Source organism: Bos taurus, chromosome 1, assembly GCF_002263795.3.
Source record: "Bos taurus isolate L1 Dominette 01449 registration number 42190680 breed Hereford chromosome 1, ARS-UCD2.0, whole genome shotgun sequence".
Classification (NCBI taxonomy): domain Eukaryota; kingdom Metazoa; phylum Chordata; class Mammalia; order Artiodactyla; family Bovidae; genus Bos; species Bos taurus.
The window spans coordinates 26,247,943-26,269,761 of NC_037328.1; the positions used below are offsets into that span (position 1 = coordinate 26,247,943).

The following is a 21,819-nucleotide window of genomic DNA, read 5'->3' on the forward strand; positions in this document are numbered from 1 at the left end:
TCATAATTATGCACATGTACTTCTCACTATTTCTAGAGAATTAATGGTCATCTTGTGGATAAATAAATCAAAATAAATGTATCCTGTCCCTTATATTTCTATAGCTATCTGCAAAAACAAAAGTGAAAATGTCTACCTGAAGAGTATTTCAAACACCATTTGGAATGCTACATTTGCAACAGTCTTTCTCCAACTATAAACAGTAAAGTTCCCCAGTGAAGACAAAAACATTCTGAACAGAATATACATGCAAAATATTAATAGTGTTAAGGACATCAGTGTTCTGGATGCTCCCAAACCTAAGGCTATAAATTATGTTTGAACTTTGATTTGAAATTCAGAATTTCGTGAATCCTAGGTTTCTTCCATACAAACCTAAATAGGAGGTTTCCGCATTCAGAACTTTTCAGGTAAGGTTCTGATGTTTGTGATATCAGTCAGTGGGAAAATGAAAGAGTAAGATTAAAACCAATAAGAAACAAACAAAAAATTCTATCTTATGCTTACTGTTTCTCTTCTATATAAAATAGAAATTCTACAGTGGCAAGGAGTTTTCTGTATCTCTAGAATCTTGCTCCACTCCCACGGAGAAAGCACACTATCATATTTTTCAAGATTTGAGATGTAGGATACACAGAATTCTTTGATTTTGGTCATCATTTCTTCATTGAAAGCCTTGATATTTGAGAATTTGCTAGAAAGACACTCCTTTCTGTTGCTGTACAGAGAAAAACGCAAATTCTGTGGACCTCATACCAAAGTAATACATACATTTAAAGATGCTAACGTTTCAGTAGGAGTTTTTAAATGACTTAACAATGGAAAAACCTGAAAAAAGTTATGTCCTAAGTGTAAAATGCTTTTGGCAGTCTTCTCCTCAAACACATGAAAAATACATCAGTGAATCTGTGGTAAATTTCATAAATGTACTACTGTATTTAAACAACAACCTGGAATATCATTACTGTCATGATTAACGAGAACCATGAGGTAGCAACATGTGCTGTGTATATGGCATTGTTGCATGCATCATCATTCATTTTTATAACAGTCTCACTGGTGAGATATATTTTTCTATTAAAGGATGAGAAAAGTAATGCTCAGAGCATATCAGAAACTTGCTCCAGATCATTTAGCAAATGACTGGAGTTCATTCTACATAAATCCAAAGTAAAGTTTACCTAGTGCACTTACTTTTGGACAGAAAACAAGAGCTCCTATTTTCTGTGCTTCTCACACCACAAACTACAAATCAGCAATGTCTCATATAGATTGAGAGACTCAATGGCTTGGGGAAGAAATACGTACTATTGGCGGACCTCCCTGAGAGCATTAGATTGATGGCCCTCCTTCCATTACAGTCCATATTTAAGCCTGAGTGATCCGAATAGCCAAACTAATTGCCATTAATCCACCTAGCTGCCAGTGGAAAAGATGGACCTGTTTACATTTCACATATGCATTTGTTCTTTGTAGGAGAAATCTAGTTAGGTAAATATCTTACATTAGTTCCTCTATGGAGGGATGGCTCTTCTTTTTCCATGTAAATATGTACTTATTACTATGACATATTTAAAATTTGAACAGGATATGCATAAGTTTTCCTAATAAAGATGAGAAAATCTGACATGATCTTTTATAAGCACGAGGCATAACACAATATGGAGATACGATGTATCTAGGTGATAGAAGACTGACACCATGAATGCTAAAAGGCAAAGAAATACGAAATAATGGATTCCTTAGCAAATTACACTTTATCCACTCAAGGAGACAGAGTTACATTATTTTCAACTAGTATTATACAGATTGAGTTCAACTGCTTTTGAAATTTTCCTTATACATGATGATGCTCTTAAAGGTGACTTAAACATGAGCCTTTTTCTAGTGTGATCCGCCTTTAAAGCTTCGTGATCACCTAGATTTGTAAGATTTAGGAAGAGAAAACCTGTGCCATCTGTTAGTAATTTTCTTAATGCACACTGGATTATTTTACAAGTGCATGATTTATCATATTATCAAATTCTTCAGGCTTTAGGAGATAAAACTTGAAGTGGTCAGATGTTACTAATAGAGTATTAGTACTTTTAAAGCAACTCGCCTTTAAACAAAAGAAAGGCAGAATCAGCACTAAATTAGACATCAGCCTCAACATAAGACTTGGGATTATTTTTTGAGAGAGCATCTTTAAAAGTGACAATATGAACAAGATAGAGAAATAGATAAAACCAATTTTAGCCAATTACAGGTAATGAAAAGAAAATTCCAATCCCTGTGCTCAGATTAAAAATTTTAAAAATAAAGGCTAAAAATAATTTATGTGATTTTTGCAGTTTGAACCATGTTTTAAGGGGAGAATGCTGTATACTCAAATGCATTTTTCAATTTACTACTTTGTTTTTTAAAGATTACAATTCATTCTTCCTGTGGTAAACAGAAAATTATGTCTGGGTCATCATGAGCAAACACTGAAATTACAAGCATTTAGAAAAGTCAACTTTTTAAAAATAGAGAATTTACAAAAAGTATTCTTATATTATTTACATTTTTCCCAAATTATAGGCAAGATTTGTAAGCAAGGTTTTAAGATAAATTTTAAAATGGTATTTCTAGAGAAACATTTCATCCATGATTAATAGAACATCGAAAATAAAATAAACTGGTTGGAACACCATCCTTGAAACCACAAAAAGACTGTACCTTTAATTTGGCAAACTACTTTAACCTGTAATTAAACAAAGTGCTCCCAGACAGTAGTAAAATGTCCTTGGCTATTTGGAGGACTGTAATGACCTGATCAAATATATCAAAGTGATTGGAATTTGAAGAAACCTAGTTGCTTGAATGAGCATGCATTATGAAGAAGAAACAAAGGGACAACATTTGTAAATCAACTCTCTCAGGGTATCACGCTAATCAGAAATTGCTATTACGAGCTCCATCTCTCACCACGTGTGTTTATTTTGCAGTTACAATACTTATGGTAGTGTACTCCATTGATAATTACTTTGAATTATGAGCTATAACTTTTTCTAGCTAACCACTCAAATTTCTGAGATATTTTCTGCTTTCTGGAATATCTTCTCTGATTGAAGGATCCTGGATGCTGAGTGGCTGTGTACATCCACATCAGGTTTTGGTCCAGTGAATTTTAGGACTTGGCTGAATTCCATATCGAAGGTGCCAGGCACTCCTGAAACTAATATTTGGCTGAGACTAGCTTTTGGGCAAATATTCAAAACTATTTCAGAGAAAACATGTCTGGAAAAACAATTCAGAAGGCCAGAAACATTTTGAGAGATTTGAAAGAGTAGTGACAGTCAACATGAACACAAAGCTGGGTTAAAAAATCAACGTTGTACAATACCAAAACTGTTCAAGAGTATTCTGATTTTTCACGTTAGGACTTTCACTCACGTCAAAGTTCATTATACTTTTTAAAAGAAACTTAAAAGTGCTATAGTATATTGTTTCCTGACGTCACCAAAGATTATTTACTAAACTAGAAAACATTCCATCTGGCACTCTTTAGCCTCTGCTACTTTATCTCTGCATCCAAACATGCTTGCACCCCCTCTCTGACACTTGAGTCATTTTATATGGAATTACAAGGATTTTATTAGGAATTACAACTAGGTGTCCTAAGGGACCCAGACAAAAATGGGCATGTAGACTATAAATTACAGAGGCCCCAAGAGTATATGTCATATAGAAGGAGACACATTTTATGTACACTTAAAAAAACTGATCGAAAACAGGATACGCCAGTTTTATCAGTGTTGGTTTTTTAGGGGTTGTTTGTTTTATTTTGTCCTCTAAATAATACAAAAGGGCTCTTTTTCATTCTGAACTTAAACATCTCTGGTCTCTCCCGTCTCCAAGTTATTAATATTAAAGAGGAGAGAACATTGACTGGAAATCAAGAGAGGACTATTGAAAATAACTACTTTACAATGAGGCTGTTATTGTGATTCTTCAAAATACTCTCACTACTCTGGTTTGGTTCTCATTATAAACTTACTAAATAGCGAAGTTATTATTAGCTTAGTATTTACACCAATTAAAGGATGTGACCAAGGTTTACTAATTAATTCAGTTTCAAAAAGGAGCTTCGGACTTCCCCAAAATGGCCATGAGTTAAAGTTAGCTTAGTATTTAAATTGCTGTAGTTTATTTTTATTGTTTTGGATGAAATTCTGAGGCAACTTAAGATAGTTACTTAAGATTAATTTAGATATGTTCTTAAAAGCATACTTGATAAAGCAAAAATGTGTAGAGAATTATTCATCAAAGTGACACAAGGTCATGTTTGTACCCAATGGATAAATAATTGAAAATAATAGGGGAAAATATTGAAAATAAAACTTTCTATGATTGGAAATATTGAATTTAGGACACAAAACAAGTAGCAAAATTGTATGAAATGAGTCCAGTAAACCACTTTATCTGTGGATTTCTTTTGTTAGGAAACATCTTAAATGTAAGTGTTTCTTTGAGAAGGGGTGATCAGATGTAGTGTGTCATGGCAAAAACAAAACAGGCATTGAGATGCCTGGCTATTACAGCTGACTCATGATATAGATCCATTAATGACTCAGGGCATATCAACTCCCTGGCTTCCTTTTCTTGCTTAAAAATGAAGGGATTTGCCCATTTACAATCTCTCGTCAGCTCCATCTCTAAGATTCTGTGCATATTTGTAAGCCACATAGAAATATATTTACTCACATAATTAACCTGTGTAATATCTCTTCCTTATCCTACTAATAAGCCAAAGAAGAAAAGATACTTTAGAAAAAGAAATGACGTGGATGATACTTCCTTTCCAGTTTATAAGAGAGTAAGAAAATAAATATATAAGTGCATATGGAAATCAAATCAAGTATGTTCAAATTAGCAATTTTTCAGTTCTGCGTATGCTAGAAGACATTGTTCTGATTTACATTTCATTCATTTAATGTCTGAAGAAATATGTATTGGGCTCCAACTATAAGACAGAGGAAATATAGGTGGCCCTTAGGTGTCTTATGTATACTAGATAAGTAATATGTAAGTAATGATTTGCAACAGACTAAAAGCAAAATGGTTATCTAAAGGAAAGGGAACTGACAGTAGGAAGATAAATTCAGTGTAGAAGTGCAGGGTAGGGTTTTGCAGTAGGCTCCTCTTTAGAACTCAACTTTAAGTTCAAACTTGAAACAAGTGAGTTAGATAAAGAAGGCATAGGCCTCAAAACATCCCAGATAGAGGGAATAGGATAGGCAAAGACTTTCATAATTTTGTACCGCTAGCTCTTATGATCTAAGCTGTTAAATGCACAAGTGAAGTGAAGTTGCTCAGTCGTGTCCGACTCTTTGCGACTACATGGACTATAGCCCACCAGGCTCCTGTGTCAGTCCATGGGATTTTCCAGGCAAGAGTACTGGAGTGGGTTGCCATTTCCTTCTCCAGGGGGATCTTCCCGACCCAGGGATTGAACCCAGGTCTCCCGCATTGTAGGCAGACGCTTTTTACCGTCTGGGCCACCAAGGAAGTCAATGCACATCTAATACACAAATAATGAAAATCTAGAGCAATGATCAAATAAATAGCCATTGGGATTACCTTTATAATTATATTGCGTCTAAACTGATTTGTGTGCTGGAACTGAGAAAGCCTTCTGTTAAAATGCTTTCAAAAGAGTGCTTGAGCTTCACAGGTAGTTCTAAGATTTTAGCTTTAGTTTTCTAGTTTCAGCATCCAAACATGAGGAGTGTATGTGTAAATATTTAAATAGAATTACAAGTTTCTGGAAAGTCTCAAGATGTTTCTTGGGATGATAAACCAGCAGTTCTCAACCAGCACACTTCATCTGAATCACAGCATTTCTCAATTCCCCTGAGAAGTGTCCATAACTAGAACTGTTCTTGATGCACAAGAGAAAAGTCTATTTATTACACTGAGTGGATGCTTGAGGGCATTAGGGCTTAATTCTCTTGTGGAGTCCCCCATTGGTTATTGCATTTCACAATAAGGATGAACAAAGATTCAAATTAGTTTCTTAATACCAGTATTAGCCTGAAAAATTACTTACTCATAATATTCACCTGTACTAAGTACTCATGCTGATTCTGTAGAAATTTGTTTTCTCACAGTTGTAAATCAATATAAACAGAAAATTAGATGAGACAAATGCCAAATCTGTTTCATATATACATATATACAAGGTCTTCTTGTTTATTCGGAAAAGTTGAAATTGCTATGGCATAAAGTTCCTGGTTTTTTCCACCCAGTTTTTGATTGCTGAATATATCCAGAGGTCAGGCAGATATACCAACAATAATGAAAACCAGAATACTGATTACTAATCCATAAAGACTGTGTCACCATTTAAAATAACATATGTATTTTTTCACTGATTTCCCACAAGGACACTGTAAACTAATACAGGTATTATTAGACAATTCATGTCACAGATGGAAACAATGAAATTTACAGAGATCAAATGTCTATAAAGTCATGCATATAAGTTTTAAAACCTGAATTTATTACATGTCTTATATAAAACTATATTGACTTTTACTAATACACTGGATTTCAGTGATTAAATTTGAAAATTAAGTAGGATAGGACATAAGTTTACTTTTTAACTCATTTCTTTGGTCCCATGATTCATATAATAGATTCATACTGATTAACATATTTAAATCATGAATAAAAATTTATTCTTAAAAAAAGATGAAATATATAATGTGCATAACTATGTAAGACAGGAAAAAAAATTCTGGTTCAATACGCCAGTTTCCTTTGACCTTCACACAACAGAATGACCTATTTACTTGCAGGAACACAAATTTTAACTTCTCAGGGAAAAGGGGCTCTATGACATCAACTGCATAAAGCATGTTGATTTCCTGTCGGGGAACAAAGGGGAAAAGGAAGCAACAGACACTGAACAATGAAAGAAGTTGGAAGACCAGAGGAAAGCACTGATCGAAGGAAGGGAGGAGGAGCAGATGGCTTAGGAGGGAGACATGTGGGAATTGGGGGGAAAGGAAGCAATTGGCAAGGAGAGGGCTGAATGCCAAATTTATGAAGGATCTGGAGGACCCTGGGGATCTGGATGGGATGTGAGTCAGCTGCTTTTTACCAAAATATCACACCAACAAGGGAAATCAAAGAAGCCTACAAAGACACACAGGAAGCAGAGAAGGACTGGAAAAAGAACTGATGACATATTGCATTCTAACAATTGTACCTCTTAGCATGGGGAATGGGAGGTGTTAAATCATCTTTTATGTATAACTGAATTTTTCTCCGAACTTCACTAATGATTTTCAAACCTTTAACTTGCTTATGAAAGAAATGATGCAGATACAACTCTTCTATTTAAACCACATTTTACTGATACCCTGTATTGGTGTGTTTTCTCATTCAAATATAAATCAATTACTTTCAACCATCTATAGGGTGACCAGCTGTCTCAGTTTTCTGATAACTAAAGGTTATTTTCCTGGGCCTGGGATTTTCGGTGCTAACACTAGGACAGTTCTCTGCAAACCAGGATGGTCAGTCATCTTATCTAAGTTAAAACCTTAAGAAAAGACCACTAAATGTCCTTGCTCTTCATGCTAAAACATACAGACACTGAAATTTTCCCCACATTTTTCAAAGAAGAATGAATACGATCTTAATACAGGGATATGATAAGTAGACGAAATTGACAATAAAATGGTTTCTGGACTATGGCTTTGATAAGAATAAGTAACATAATGAAAGCATTTCTTTATAATTTATTTTTTTCAACTAAGTACCAAAAAGTCTGTAAGACATATAACATATTTGTAGCAGGCTGCTTTGAGGACAGGTAAGAAAAAAATTAAAATTAAAGCACAGCTTATCTCAAAAAATAAGACAAGTCATTTAAAATGCTATGTCACAAAGCCCCAAAGAAGATGGAAACAATATGTATTATTCATCTCTAAATTTTAACTTAAAAGTTAAGAGTTTCAAACATGAAAGTCTTTTAAACTCTTCTTTTAAATACTAAAATGACATAATTCTGGGTAAATGACAGTAAAAGGTTATTTGGAAGAAAATTATCTGGAATTTCAGAAATGAGTCCAGGATGTTTACCATCTACACTGTATTGTTACTATTTAGCTTTTACAACATTTTATTGTATTTATATTAAATTGCAAAGCTACTACATCAATATTTTTATTTAATTTCCCATTCATTTAATTTCTTATAATTGCTTTATTTTTCTGCAATAACTTTTGATGTGTGTACAGCTGATGAAATTATAATCTAGCTAATCCACAAACTGCACTATTAACTATATAGTCAGTTAAATCATTCTCTGACTCATTCCATTTTAATATAAATCCTTCTTTCCTTAAATGCCAAATGGTGAAGAGTCATTTACCATCCTCTTTAGAAAATCTCCTAATATCTTTTGAGGAAAGACCTTTACTGTCCAGAATAAATGCTTTTAGTTTATTTGAACCTTTAGTTAAATTATAACTGGTTTAGTTGAACTTATTTGATTGAACTTGGCCATTTATAGGTCATCTTTTGTGAACGTACCAAATTTCAAATTTTATAGATCTTTGTTATATTACAGTTGTTATTACTGGACATAATATGGGCTAATTCTCAAATGTATCTAGTTTAGTTTCAAAACCACTATAACCTCCACTGTGTGAACTAATCTCTCCAGACCCTTACAAACTCAAAGACAATATTTCACAGTGGAGACTAAGAGTTGCTGTGATTCTGAGTTGAAATCTGCACTAATAGCAAATTCTCAGAGTCTTTATATATGTGGAAAAATCTATAGAACCTTTAGAAAATGCTGTCAGTAAACAAAAGGCAGGTGTCTCCACAGCCAGTTCAGAGTTAACCACTGCATTAGTGAAATTTTAGTATTTATGTGACAGGTTTGCTGTGAGGATAAAACGGTCAGTATATATGTATATATATAGTGCTTAGAATGGGGCCTGGCACATAGTAAGTGTGGCATTAAGTGTTTAATGTCAATATCCCCTTCATCATCATCATTATCACCAGCATTAGCCTCCTCCTTGTCTCCATTAAGACACAATTGACAGGTATAAGTGTAACATAATGGAAAGAACATAGCTTCTTCACTGAGTTTCAAAGGGGATTAAATGAGATAATATAAAATCTGTGCATGGCAGTGCTCAACATACAATAGCTACTGTTATTACTATAGTAGGGTAGTAAATTGTTGGTGTCCTTATAATAACCAATAATCAGGGACTTCCCTACAGCTCAGATGGTAAAGAATCTGCCTGCAATGCAGGAGACCTGGGTTCGATCCCTGAGTCAGGAAGATCCCCTGGACAAGGAAATGGCAACCCACTCCAGTATTCTTGCCTGGAGAATTCCTTGGACAAGAGCCTGGCAGGCTACAGTCCATGGGATGGCAAAGAGTCGGACACGACTGAGCAACTAACACACACACACACACACACACACACACACACACACAAGTATTATTGCATCACTGATGCAGTGGACATGAACTTGGGCAAGCTTCGGGTGATAGTGAGGGACAGAGACGCTTGGTATGCTGCAGTCCATGGGCTGACAAAGAGTTGGACACGATTGCGATATTTAACAATAACTATTGTGGGGCTTTCCTGGTGGCTCAGCAGTAAAGAATTCACCTGCAATTCAGGCAACTCAGGTTGAATTTGTGGGTCAGGAAGATCCCCTGGAGGAGGAAATAGCAGCTCACACCAGTATTCTTGCCTGAGAAATCCCATGGACAGAGGTGCCTGGCAGGCTACAGTCCATGGGGTTGCAAAAGAGTGGCACATGACTTAGCAACTAAACAACAGGTACTACTGAATACCTTAAATCATTTAACTTATGAATACATTTGTTTTTATGCTTATAAGTGAATTAAATAAATTTTATTTATATCTTCTGTGAGAGATGGGCTATTTCCTTCTGACATTATGCCTGCCATACCTGTAGCTACCATCAAGAGAATGTTTATTTGTACAGAAACAATAAAAAGATATGGGAAGCATGCCACAGACATTGAACAATTGTGTGACTCTCCCAAAACTAGCATGATTTTAACATACTTATCTTTTTACTAAGGTAACAATATTAAAAGTACCCCAGGTCTACAAATTTAAAATAAATGGCACATTTTTAAATAAGCTTAATACCATTTCACAATATTTTGGCACTAGTAAGTTTCTATTCTCTTTTTACCAATGATGATTCACTCCGTTCAGAAGCTCAAAATCATGCTAACAACTTTTTCTTGGCCTTTTTGGGTCTACTTGTCAGCAACATAATTCTGTAATTGACAATCTTTACACACAGTTATGCCCTTTTGTAGTCTCGGAATTTATCTGCGGTATGTACTTTCAACTGTATTTATCTTTTTCTTTAATTCAAGGGCAATTTTAGTTTTTTTGCTTGAACACAGATTTTTTCCCTCAATATATGGTATTGTTTTCCCCAATCTTATTAATAACATTCTCAGTCTTCCACTCATACAAAATAATCTTGAGGGGCTTCCCTGCTGGATGAGTGATTAAGAATCCTCCTGCTAATGTAGGAGACATGAGTTTGATTCCTGATCCGAGAGGATCCCACATGCTGAGAAGCAACTAAGCCTGCACACCACAAGTATTTAGCTTGTGCTCCACTCACTGCAACCACTGAAGTCTGTGCACCCTAGAGCCCACGCTTGGAAACAAGAGAAGCCACCGGAATGAGAGGTCTGCAAGCCACAACAATGAGTAGCCACCACTCACTGCAACTAGAGAAAAGCCCATGCAGCAATAAAGAACCAGCACAGCCAAAAAAAATGAATAATTTTTAAAAAATCTTGAATTTAACTACAATATTTCTAAAACATAGTGAAATAAAAGCAATATATCACTTTTTATAAAGTATATTTAAATGTTCCACAGCAAAAAAAAAAAAAAGTCTTAGGTACTCTAATTCATTTCTATGGGAAAAATTCATTTATTAATAATAATGGTTATGTCTAAGTTTCAGATATATGGAGTAAATCTATTTAATCCAGCCTTCCCTTCTATTTCTCATTCTCAATATAAATACTCAGGTTTGGGTGGGAGAATACAAGAAAGAAAGAACACTAGAGACAAAAACCATCTAATGCCTCTTTCAAATTATTCTAATAAATACATGCCAAAAAAGTTCTAAAAGATTCTCCTCTCAGGTAGGAAAATAAAATGCTTTTTATATATTCCTGGTTTATAATCATCATAGATCTAAAATCTGGCTTGGAATACTGGTCAGGGTAAAAAGAAATGACTTAGAACATCAAAAAATGCAGGTGCAGTTACAATTCAATTACATATTTTCCTTTTTTGTAGGGTGTGGCTTTGTTCCTACAGCTGGGAGCGTTGTACTTTAAATTTTCAACAAAGAAAGCCACCACATTAAAGAACTCTAGAAATTCCTATAACCAAAACTGTAGCAATAATCATGCAATCTTCATATGCCTTTCATAAAGATAATATGTGCTTTAATCTCCTGTTTGTCTGTACTCAACACATTTGGCAAAGTACTTGGACAATAGAAATGAAAACAATCATTCAAGAACAAAGCTGAGGAAAGAAGAACCACAAAAAATATCTAATAACCAACATCTCTTAAGAATTTACTTTGCATTTTTGAAAAAAAAAAGAATTAGAATTAACATCAGGCATTATGTTTCTGTTTTAAGTTTTTGTTTTAATTACTCAATTTTAGTTTGCCTAAGGGAAGAAAATCCAACAAAAACAATTAAGATCTAAATAAGAGCAGTAATTTTGTATACAAACTGCTGATTTTTCATCATTTCCATGCATGTATAAATGTGCTTTTTTACCTCCAGTGTTTTATCAGTTTAACAGTCATAATTTACACAAAACACACAGATGGTTTTAGAAACAGTAAAAGTTTCAAAATGTTACAACTTCCTGGCATATGGAACACTATCATGGATCATCATGTTGGCAGCATTTAAATTATTTTAAAATTATTTATACATTAACATCTTGGCATTGTTTCATAGTCATAGGTTATTTCAACATGAAAGTGTTTGATTCTTGATAGGAGATGCTTTTTATTCTGATTTTAAGCTAATGTGTGGAGGCATTGGTGCCCTTTATTTACAGGATAGCATCTTCTAGACAGTAAAATGTAAATGAAAATTCTATAATAAAGCACTCTGGCATAAACCACAACATTTCTTCTAGTTTAATATATAATTAATTTAATATATAAAAGGAAGTTCCAAGAATTTTTTAAAAAATAAAATTTACCGTAGCAGTTTTACACCTTTTTTGCCACAAAAAATGCATAGATACATATATATGCATACACACAAAACAAAACCTTTAAGATTAACTTAGACTTTCAAAATGTGATGCTACAACATCTTTATGTTTTAACTATTTTATTAGATACAATACAGAAAGAATTGGCTATACAATTTTAATGTGCCTGATTTCAACCTTTCCAATTTCCTTTGAACCAGTTCAGTGAGTTTTAATCCCACTATTAAATTGCAACTGCTATTGTTAAGATCATTAATGACCACCAAGTTGTCAATTCCAATGGTCAATCTCAATCCTTCCATTACCTGATCTACAGGATGCAACAGACTCAGTCACTGCAACCTCCTTAAAGCACTATCTTCAGTTGGCCACCCTTCTGGTTTTCTTCTTTTCTTACTGACTGACTGCTTGCTTTCAGTCTCCATTGCTCTTTCTGCCTCTTTTCCCTGAGAGCTAAACACTGGATCTCTTTTCCTTTCTATGTATAATCACTCCCTTGGTGATTTCAGTCTCCTCTTATTTAAGTAATATGTACATGCTGATGATGCCCACATTCATTAAGATAGGCTAATGAGTCTCTGCTAAGAAATTCTCTGTGATTTACTACAACAAAAACTTATTTCTCCTTCTTTCTACATGACCACAGGGGAAGACAGGAGTGTAGGTGGAAAGTTCTGCTACACCTAACTCAGGCACCCAGGCTCTTTGGGTGTCCTGGAACATGTGTCTTCCTTGATTCAGTTCCGCTCAGTCGTGTCCGACTCTTTGCGACCCCATGAACCGCAGCACACCAGGGCTCTCTGTCCATCACCAACTCCCGTAGTCAACCCAGACCCATGTCCTTGGTTGCCACATGGTAAAGAGAAAGTGCTGGAGGCTCACTCTCTAGTATTTAACATCTTTAATTTTCACTCTTAGCTCCTGAAGCTGAACCAGCCAAATGGGTTTGCCCCATAGCAAGGAAACTGAGACGCAGAACCTTTCTTCTGCCCAGAAGGAGGGGAGGACTGCCTGGTAATGAGTACTTGTTTTGTCTACCACAACTCAAATTTTTCTCCAACCTCAACCTCAACTCTGATGTTCTGACTCATGTTTCCAACTGCCCATCTGACGTTTATCCTTGGATATCCAATAAGAATTTCAAAATCACAATGTCTAAAATGGAGCTCCTGATACTTCCCATTTCAAATCTTCTCTTTCTACCATTAATGGCATCTTTGTCAATGGCATCTGGACCTTTTCAGTTACTCAGACCAATGGACTAAGATAACCTTTTCTTTTTCTCACAAGCCACATCCAATCTTTTAGCAAATTCTGTTGGCAATTGCTTCACAGCAGATCCAGAACATAACCTTTCCTCTTCAACTACCTCCTAAGAGAGATTACTGAAAAAGCTCCTACTGTTCTCAGCCATTACCATTCTTTACTGTGTACTCCAGAGAGTGGAGGACTCTTCTGAGAAATCTCTGATGCTTCACACCTTGTTCTGAGGGGAAGTGAAACTATTTACAAGGACTACAAGGTCCTAGATAGTCTGGTTAGATTTTTTTTTTTTCCTAATTTTCATTGGAGTACAGTTGCTTCACAATGTTATGTTAGTTTCTGCATACAGCACAGTGCACTAGTTACACACACACACACAGTCACTCTTTTTAAGACTCTTTTCCACATAGGCCATTGCAGAGCACAGAGAGTTCCCAGTGCTATATAGTGGGTCCATATTAGTTATCTATTTTATATACAGTAGGTGTATATGTCAACCCCAATCTCCCAGTTTCTCCCTCCCTGCCTTCTCTTACTCATAACCGTAAGTTCTGTTTCTACATTTGTAACTCTATCTCTGTTTTGTAAATAAGTTCATTTGTACCTTTTTTTTTAGACCCCACATATAAATGATATCATATGATATTTGTCCATCTCTGTCTGACTTAATTTCACTCAGTATGACAATCTCCAGGTCCCTTACCTGCCTCCTGAGAAACCTGGATGCAGGACAAGAAGCAATAGTTAGAACTAGACATGGAACAATGGACTGGCTCCAAATTGGGAAAGGAGCACGTCAAGGATGTATATTGTCACCCGGGTTATTTAACTTCTATGCAGAGGAAATCATACAAAATGCCAGGCTGGATAAATCATAAGCTGGAATCAAGACTGCAGGGAGAAATATCAACAACCTCAGATATGAAGATGATACAACTTTAATGGCAGGAAGAAGTTCTTGTGGAAGGTGAAAAGACAAGAGTCAAAAAGCTGGCTTAAAACTCAACATTAAAAAACTAAGATCATGGCATCTGGTCCTATCACTTCATGGCAAATAGATGGGGAAAATGTGGAAATAGTGTTAGATTTCATTTTCTTGGGCTCCAAAATCAATGTGGAATGGTGACTGCAACTGAAAAATTAAAAGATACTTGTTATGTGGAAGAATAGCTATGACAAAGCTAGACAGTATATTAAAAAGCAGAGATATTACTTTGTTGACAAAGGTTCATATAGTTAAAGGTATGGTTTTTCCAGTAGCCACATATGGATATGAGAGTTGGACCATAAAGAAGGCTGAGTGCCAAAGAATTGATGCTTTTAAACTATAATGCTGGAGAAGACTCTTGAGAATCCCTTGGACAGCAAGGAGATCAAATCAGTCAGTTCTGAAGGAAATCAATCCTGAATATTCATTGGAAGGACTGATGCTGAAGCTGAAGCTCCAATACTTTGGCCACCTGATGTGAAGATCTGACTCAATGAAAAAACCCTGATGCTGGGAAAAATTGAGGGCAAGAGGAGAAGTGGGGGACAGAAGATGAGACGGTTGGATGGCAGCACTGACTCAATGGACATGAGTTTGAACAAACATAGGGAGATAGTGATTGACAGAGAAGCCTGGCATCCTGCAGTTCATGGGTCTCAAAGAGTCGGACACAACTGAGCTACTGAATGACAACAGCAACCATTTTGCTATTTCGTTCTTTTTTATGACTAGTTGCCATCCTTGATGCCATCTCCTACAAATCTCCCTTTGCTCATTCTGCTCCATCCACAATGACTATTCTGCATTTTGTTTTGAATGTTAGAGTTACATCCTGACTTAGGGTCTTTGAACTTAACTATTTTGTCTGAGCACTATCTCTTTATCCCTCCTTTAGTTTTTTTCACATCTTCATATAAAACATTTCTTGTCCTCTATTAATATTTAAAATTGAAATTCTACCCCAATCCTAATTAATCTGTCTACCACATCATTATTTTTATAGGACTTATTATAGTCTAATACACTACATCGTATGCTATCTATTATGGTTTTACCTGTATAATTAATCACAGAATATAGCTTCAGAAGGGCATTGCCAGATTTCTGTTAATGCTGCATCTCCAATGCTGAGAAATTTAGCATTAATTTGTATTAAACACAAACAGGAGACAGCTGAGGAGGAGATAGATAATAATGATGTTAATGAGTTTGAATTATTAGGGAGGGAAATAGAAATTACAGGTAAGAGTCATCAAATGACTTAAAATATATTTTTAAAGGGAAAATTTATCTTAATTTTCCATAAGTCTAAAAGGAATCTGTTATCAATAACAAAAGGAGCATTTGGCCCTAAACTCTATTCCCCTGTGTTCTTGATTCTTTTTCCCCAAATCAGTGTTTCCGCATATGAGACATCAGAAGCCACTTTGCTATGTGGCTTTTCAGCATCTCATAAAAGTAGAGCTATGTCCTTCTCACACTAATTCCTAAAATTAAATCATTTGAGAAGCTCATGCTAATTCAGATCAGTGCAGGAAAAAAAAAAATGTTTGTTTTACTTTAAGGTCTCTAAATCCTTGTCCACCACAACTCTCTCTCTCTCTATTTTTTTTTTCCACCACTTAATTTTCATACTGATCTGCTAACTAGTGGTTTAGACACAGTACAAGCATTTATTAGGATTACGTGGTCCTATACGATTATTATAACTTTTTTCTTCAACATTAGCAAAGACCTTTGCTTTACACACACATTTTCCTGGGAAACTTTATATCTTGGTCCATAAATTCACAAGGAGATCAAACCAGTCAATCCAAAATGAAATCAATCCTGAGCATTCATTAAATGGCTGATGATGAAGCTGAAGCTCCAATGCTTTGGCCACCTGATGCGAAGAGCTGACTCATTAGAAAAGACCCTGATGCTGGGAAAGATTGAAGGCAGAAGGAGAAGTGGACAACAGAGGACAGAGGATGAGATGGTTGGATGGTATCGCTGACTCAATGGACATGAGTTTGAACAAGCTCCCAGAGATGGTGAAGAACAGGGAAGCCTTGTGCTGCAGTCAATGGGGTCACAAAGAATCGGCCATGACTGAGCGACTGAACAACAGCAACATCAACAACAACAAAAAAAACAGTAAAGGAGAATATCGTGCAGTCATAGAATCAACGAGAGTTCAGTTACTTAGGTACTTTGGTCAATTCCTTGTAAGACAGAAAAAGCAAAGAAGTCTCATAGAATTGCTGTTAACAAGAAAAAAAATGCATCATTACTTATTACAGATAGCTTACTTCTCTACTCACATCACAGTAGAAATTCAAAATCCAATAATCTGGTCACATTATTTTATTTTGCAATGAGGCCAATCCATCATAACCATCATTCAGAAAAAGATTTTACCTTTCAGAAATGACATCAAACTCTATAGAACACAAAAGCAATTTAAAAAGGAGAAAGATAAAAATTCTGAAGTGACTTAAGCTTCTTTCTGGAAATTATACTGTATTTCTGAATTCTATTTATAATATTTTGCTATAACATCTAGAAATGAGATATGACCAGAGTTACTAAAATAATTATGTCATACATAAAAGTGTTAACTCTCAGACAGTGAAATCATAGTTTTCTTTTACTGAGTAGCAAACTAAACAACATGTATATTCCTTTTGTTTTTATGTCAATACAGGGAGAATGAAAACATTTCTTTTAAAGAAGCATTGAAAATGAGAGCTGTTGCAGTCCTGTGTTTAAAAGAATCCACGTTTTTCTCTTTTTCTTTGTTGGAGATGCATACAGTTAGATTTATAAATGTTCCCCACTGCTGAATTAAATACTCACAGTTATTCTTTCATCTTTATCATCCAATGGAGAGCCATCTTTCTTCCATGAAATGGTGGGCTCAGGATGGCCTCGTGGGGGCTGGCATTCCATCACTGCAGGCTCTCCCACGGCCACCATGACATCGGAAGGGTTTTGTCTGAAGTCATCCCGTAGTACTGTAGGAACAAGATTAAATCATTACACTCAATGGTGATATATACAGCTCTTATCTCTGAACTTCACAAAGGAGATATTTATTATAGTAAACAACTACTAACAGCTATCTCAATACATCCTGGAAAATCTATATCTACTTACAGACGTATGCAGTTTAATAATGATATCTGGCCTTACACACACAATGGGGATAATTTGATATTCTTCATAGGCCAGTGGGCAAGTGTTTTCTGCTGCCTGGTGCCCTGACAGCATCTGGCTTATCTCTTCTTTGCATTTTTTCTCTGACTACTGCCCACATTTTCTCATCCATATACTAATGAATATAATTGAATCCTCCTTTTACTTACATGACACATTGGGGTGATGCTTTCTATTATTAAATGAATACATATACATGCAAGCAAAAATATTAAAGTAAAATATACTTCCAACATGGATTTGATTGAGGTATTTTAAAGATATTTCAAACTAGTGTATTAGAGTATCTAATCACTACAATTTAAATATGCCCATTATAAAAACTTTAGACATATTTGCAAAATTACTAAATTAAAAATACTGTGTGTGTTTCCATTATCACTGAGTGAGGGGCAATGTTAAAAGGCAGCAATGATGACACCGGCATTGCTACCAACAATGTCATTTTGTATATTCTGTATTTGTCAGTTTTTGTGGATTTGGTAGGGGGTACATATTAATAATAGAAGAAAACAACAAAAGCAGAAAGACTACAGATCTCTTAAGGAAAATCTGAAACATCAAGGGAGCATTCCACCCAAAGGCACAATAAATGATAAAAATGGCAGAGACCTAGTAGATGCTGAAGGGGTCAAGAAGAGATGGCAAGAATACATGGAAGAAGTATACAAAAAAGATCTTAATGAACCAGATTACTATGGTGGTGTGATTAGTCACCCAGAGCCAGACATTCTGGAGTGAGAAGTCAAGTGAGCCTTAAGAAGTACTGCTGTTAATAAAGCTACTGAATGTGATCAAATTCCAGCAGAGCTATTCAAATCCCGAAAGGATGATGCCATCAAGGTTTTGCATTCATTATGTCAGCAAATCTGGAAGAAACAGCAGTGGCCACAGGACTGGAAAAGGTCAATTCTCATCCCAGTTCCCAAGAAGGGTAGTACTGAAGAATGTGCTAACCATTGGACAATCACACTCATCTACCATGCTAGTAAGGTCATACTTAAAATCTTGCATGTTAGGCTTCAGCATTATGTGAACCAAGAACTTCCAGATGTCCAACCTGGGTGTAAAAAAGGAAAAGGAACTAGAGATCAAATTGCCAACATTCACTGGATTATAGAGAAAGCAAGGGAAATTCAGAAAAACATCTATCTCTGTTTTATTGACTACGCTAAAGCCTTTGACTGTGTGGATCATGACAAACTAGAGAGATGGGAATACCTGTCTCCTGAGAAACCTTGTATGCGGGGCAAGAAGCAACAGTTAGAACCCTGTATGGAACAATTGATTGGTTCAAGATGGAGAAAAGAGTACGGGGCTGTCTGTTGTCACCAAGTTTGTTTAACCTATATGCTGAGCCCATCATGAGAAATGCTGGGCTGGATGAGTTACAAGTTGGAATCAAGACAGGCAGGAGAAACATCAACAACCTCAGATATGCAGATTATACCACTCTAACGGCAGAAAGCAAAGGGGAACTAAAGAGTCTAAACAAAAGGAATTAAAGATGAGGGTGAAGGAAGAGAGTGAAAGAGCAGGCTTAAGACTAAATATTAAAAAACTAAGATCATGGCATCCGGCCTCATTGCTACTGCTAAGTCACTTCAGTCATGTCCGACTCTGTGCGACCCCATAGACAGCAGCCTACCAGGCTCCTCTGTCCCTGGGATTTTCCAGGCAAGAACACTGGAGCGGGTTGCCATTCCTTCTCCAAGGCATAAAAGTAAAAAGTGAAAGTGAAGTCGCTCAGTCGTGTCCGACTCTTAGCGACCCCATGGACTGCAGCCCACCAGGCTCCTCCGTCCATAGGATTTTCCAGGCAAGAGTACTGGAGTGGGGTGCCATTGCCTTCTGGCCCCATTACTGCATGGCAAATAGAAGGGGAAAAGGTGGAAGTAGTGACAAATTTCCTCTTCTTGGGCTCCAAGATCACTGTGGACGGTGACTGCAGAAGACAATTGCTTCTTGGTAGGAAAGCGATGACAAACCTAGACTGTGTTGAAAAGCAGACACATTACTCTGCCGACAAAGGTCTGCATTGTCAAGGCTATGGTCTTCCCAGTGGTCATGAACGGTTGTGAGAGTTGGACTGTAAAGAAGCCAGAACACCAAAGAATCGATGCTTTCGAACTGTGGAGCTGGAGAAGACTCCTGAAAGTCCTTTGGACAGCAAGGAGATCAAACCAATCAATCTTAAGGAAGATCAACCCTGAATATTCACTGGAAGGACTGATACTGAAGCTGAAGTTCCAGTATTTTGGTCATCTGATGTGAACAGATGACTCATTGGAAAAAGTCCCTGATGCTGGGAAAGATTGAGGGCAGAAGGAGAGAAGAGAGCATCAGAAGATGAGATGGCTGGAAGGCATCTCTGATGCAGTGAACATGAACTTGGACAAACTCTAGGAGATGATGAGGGACAGGGAGGCCTGGCATGCTGCAGTCCACGGGGCCACAAAGTCGGACATGACTGGGTGACTAAACAACAACAGCAACATATTATTTTATTTAATTCTCAAACCTGCACAGAATGAGAGATATTATTAACATCATTTATATTACTAAAGATAGTTTTTAGAAGAGGAAACTGTTCATACTATAAGCTCAAATGGATATTAATATAATACTAACAAACTCTGAAACAGCATTATTCAGTTTGCAATTATTGGAATAAAATGTGGAAATTAAACATGTATTTGAAAGAGAGTTAATATAGTATAACTGTCCTCATTATCTTGCTAACATCAAGAAATCCTAATTTTTTGGCATTAGTCTGAAATCACAGCTCTGCTGCTTACAGGGTAGGAAATCTCAAATACATTACTTAACACTTCGTTTCCATATTTACAAAGCAGGCATGCAGATGCCCTCTTCAATGATAAGTCCAAAAATGTTAGCTACCTTTCTCCCATTTTTCCCCCAGTGTGTAATAAAGTGACTAATTTTAGTAGTTTAACCTGATACTCAAAATGTTCATTAGTATGTTAACTGCATAGATTTGAAGTGATAAATATTATTTATCCTTAAAAATTTATTGAATTAAATATCTGATACTACAATTCTGTACTAGAATGAATGTCTTTCCATTTCAATGGCATTTTAAAATATTTTCATGGATGAAGTACTACAATGAAAAAAACCTATGATTTCAAAAGTCACCCTTAAATTTTGGTTTCAAGCCTCAAATAAGCTTAGAGGCTTACAAAATCCTAATACTTGACTCTTGCAGTTCTCTACTTTTCCTTCCTTAATGCCAGCTAACTGTGTGCATACAGCTGAGTAAGCCATAATATTCACTCAAACAAAACCATTATTTTCATCTATATATTAAGAAAACCTGGGCACAGTAGAACAATATTAACACTTGGAAAATAACACTTTAAGAAGGAGACCTGTGTCTCCATCTTTGGAAAGACGAGTAAAAGGAAAAAGGAAATATGATCACACCACACTGTTGTAAGTCTAACTTCAGTAGACACAATATTTATTAATTGTAATAAAATATCTATTACATAGACACAAAGATAAACCATGTTGAACTGAAACTTGCAGGTACTGTTAGCACATTATAAATGAACAGAGTACAAAGACTTCCACCATTCATGAACTTATATTACTATTATGTGTTAAGATGTGCCACAAATAAAATGTAAGGTTTATTTAAAAAGCAAATGAATTGACCTTAACAAACAGTATGTGCTTTTGCTGGATCACATTATTAAATCGAAGATAACACTTCTGAAACTATTTAAAACTCCTGATACATGCAAAAGTAACATAATTTTCAAATAAAAATAAATAGTTTGTACAACTTTTCTGCTTGGTAAGCTAAAAACCAATTTAGTAACACTATATCTTATTTACAAATTGAGATCATATCTCAAATAAACCAATGAATAACAAAATGTCTTTCAAAAATATCAAAGATCTAAGTCAGATAAATCGTTTTTTTTTTTCCATTTACTATGTTATTTGGGTTTTTATAGTATATAATGAAAAGCTAACAAAATATAATCCATTAAAGATCATTGCTTAGATAATGCTCAT

The 21,819-nt window shown here is 35.6% G+C and overlaps 1 protein-coding gene across 10 annotated transcripts in view; it reads right to left on the minus strand.

Moving 5' to 3' along the window:
* Window positions 1-21,819, minus strand: part of ROBO1 (roundabout guidance receptor 1) — a 1,295,994-nt gene that overhangs the window by 131,424 nt on the left and 1,142,751 nt on the right. For all 10 annotated transcript variants that reach the window (XM_059885533.1, XM_059885537.1, XM_059885531.1 and 7 more), the window contains one exon: window positions 17,413-17,570. In XM_059885533.1, coding sequence (XP_059741516.1) covers window positions 17,413-17,570 — 158 coding nt within the window. The remainder of the gene's footprint in view (window positions 1-17,412; window positions 17,571-21,819) is intronic.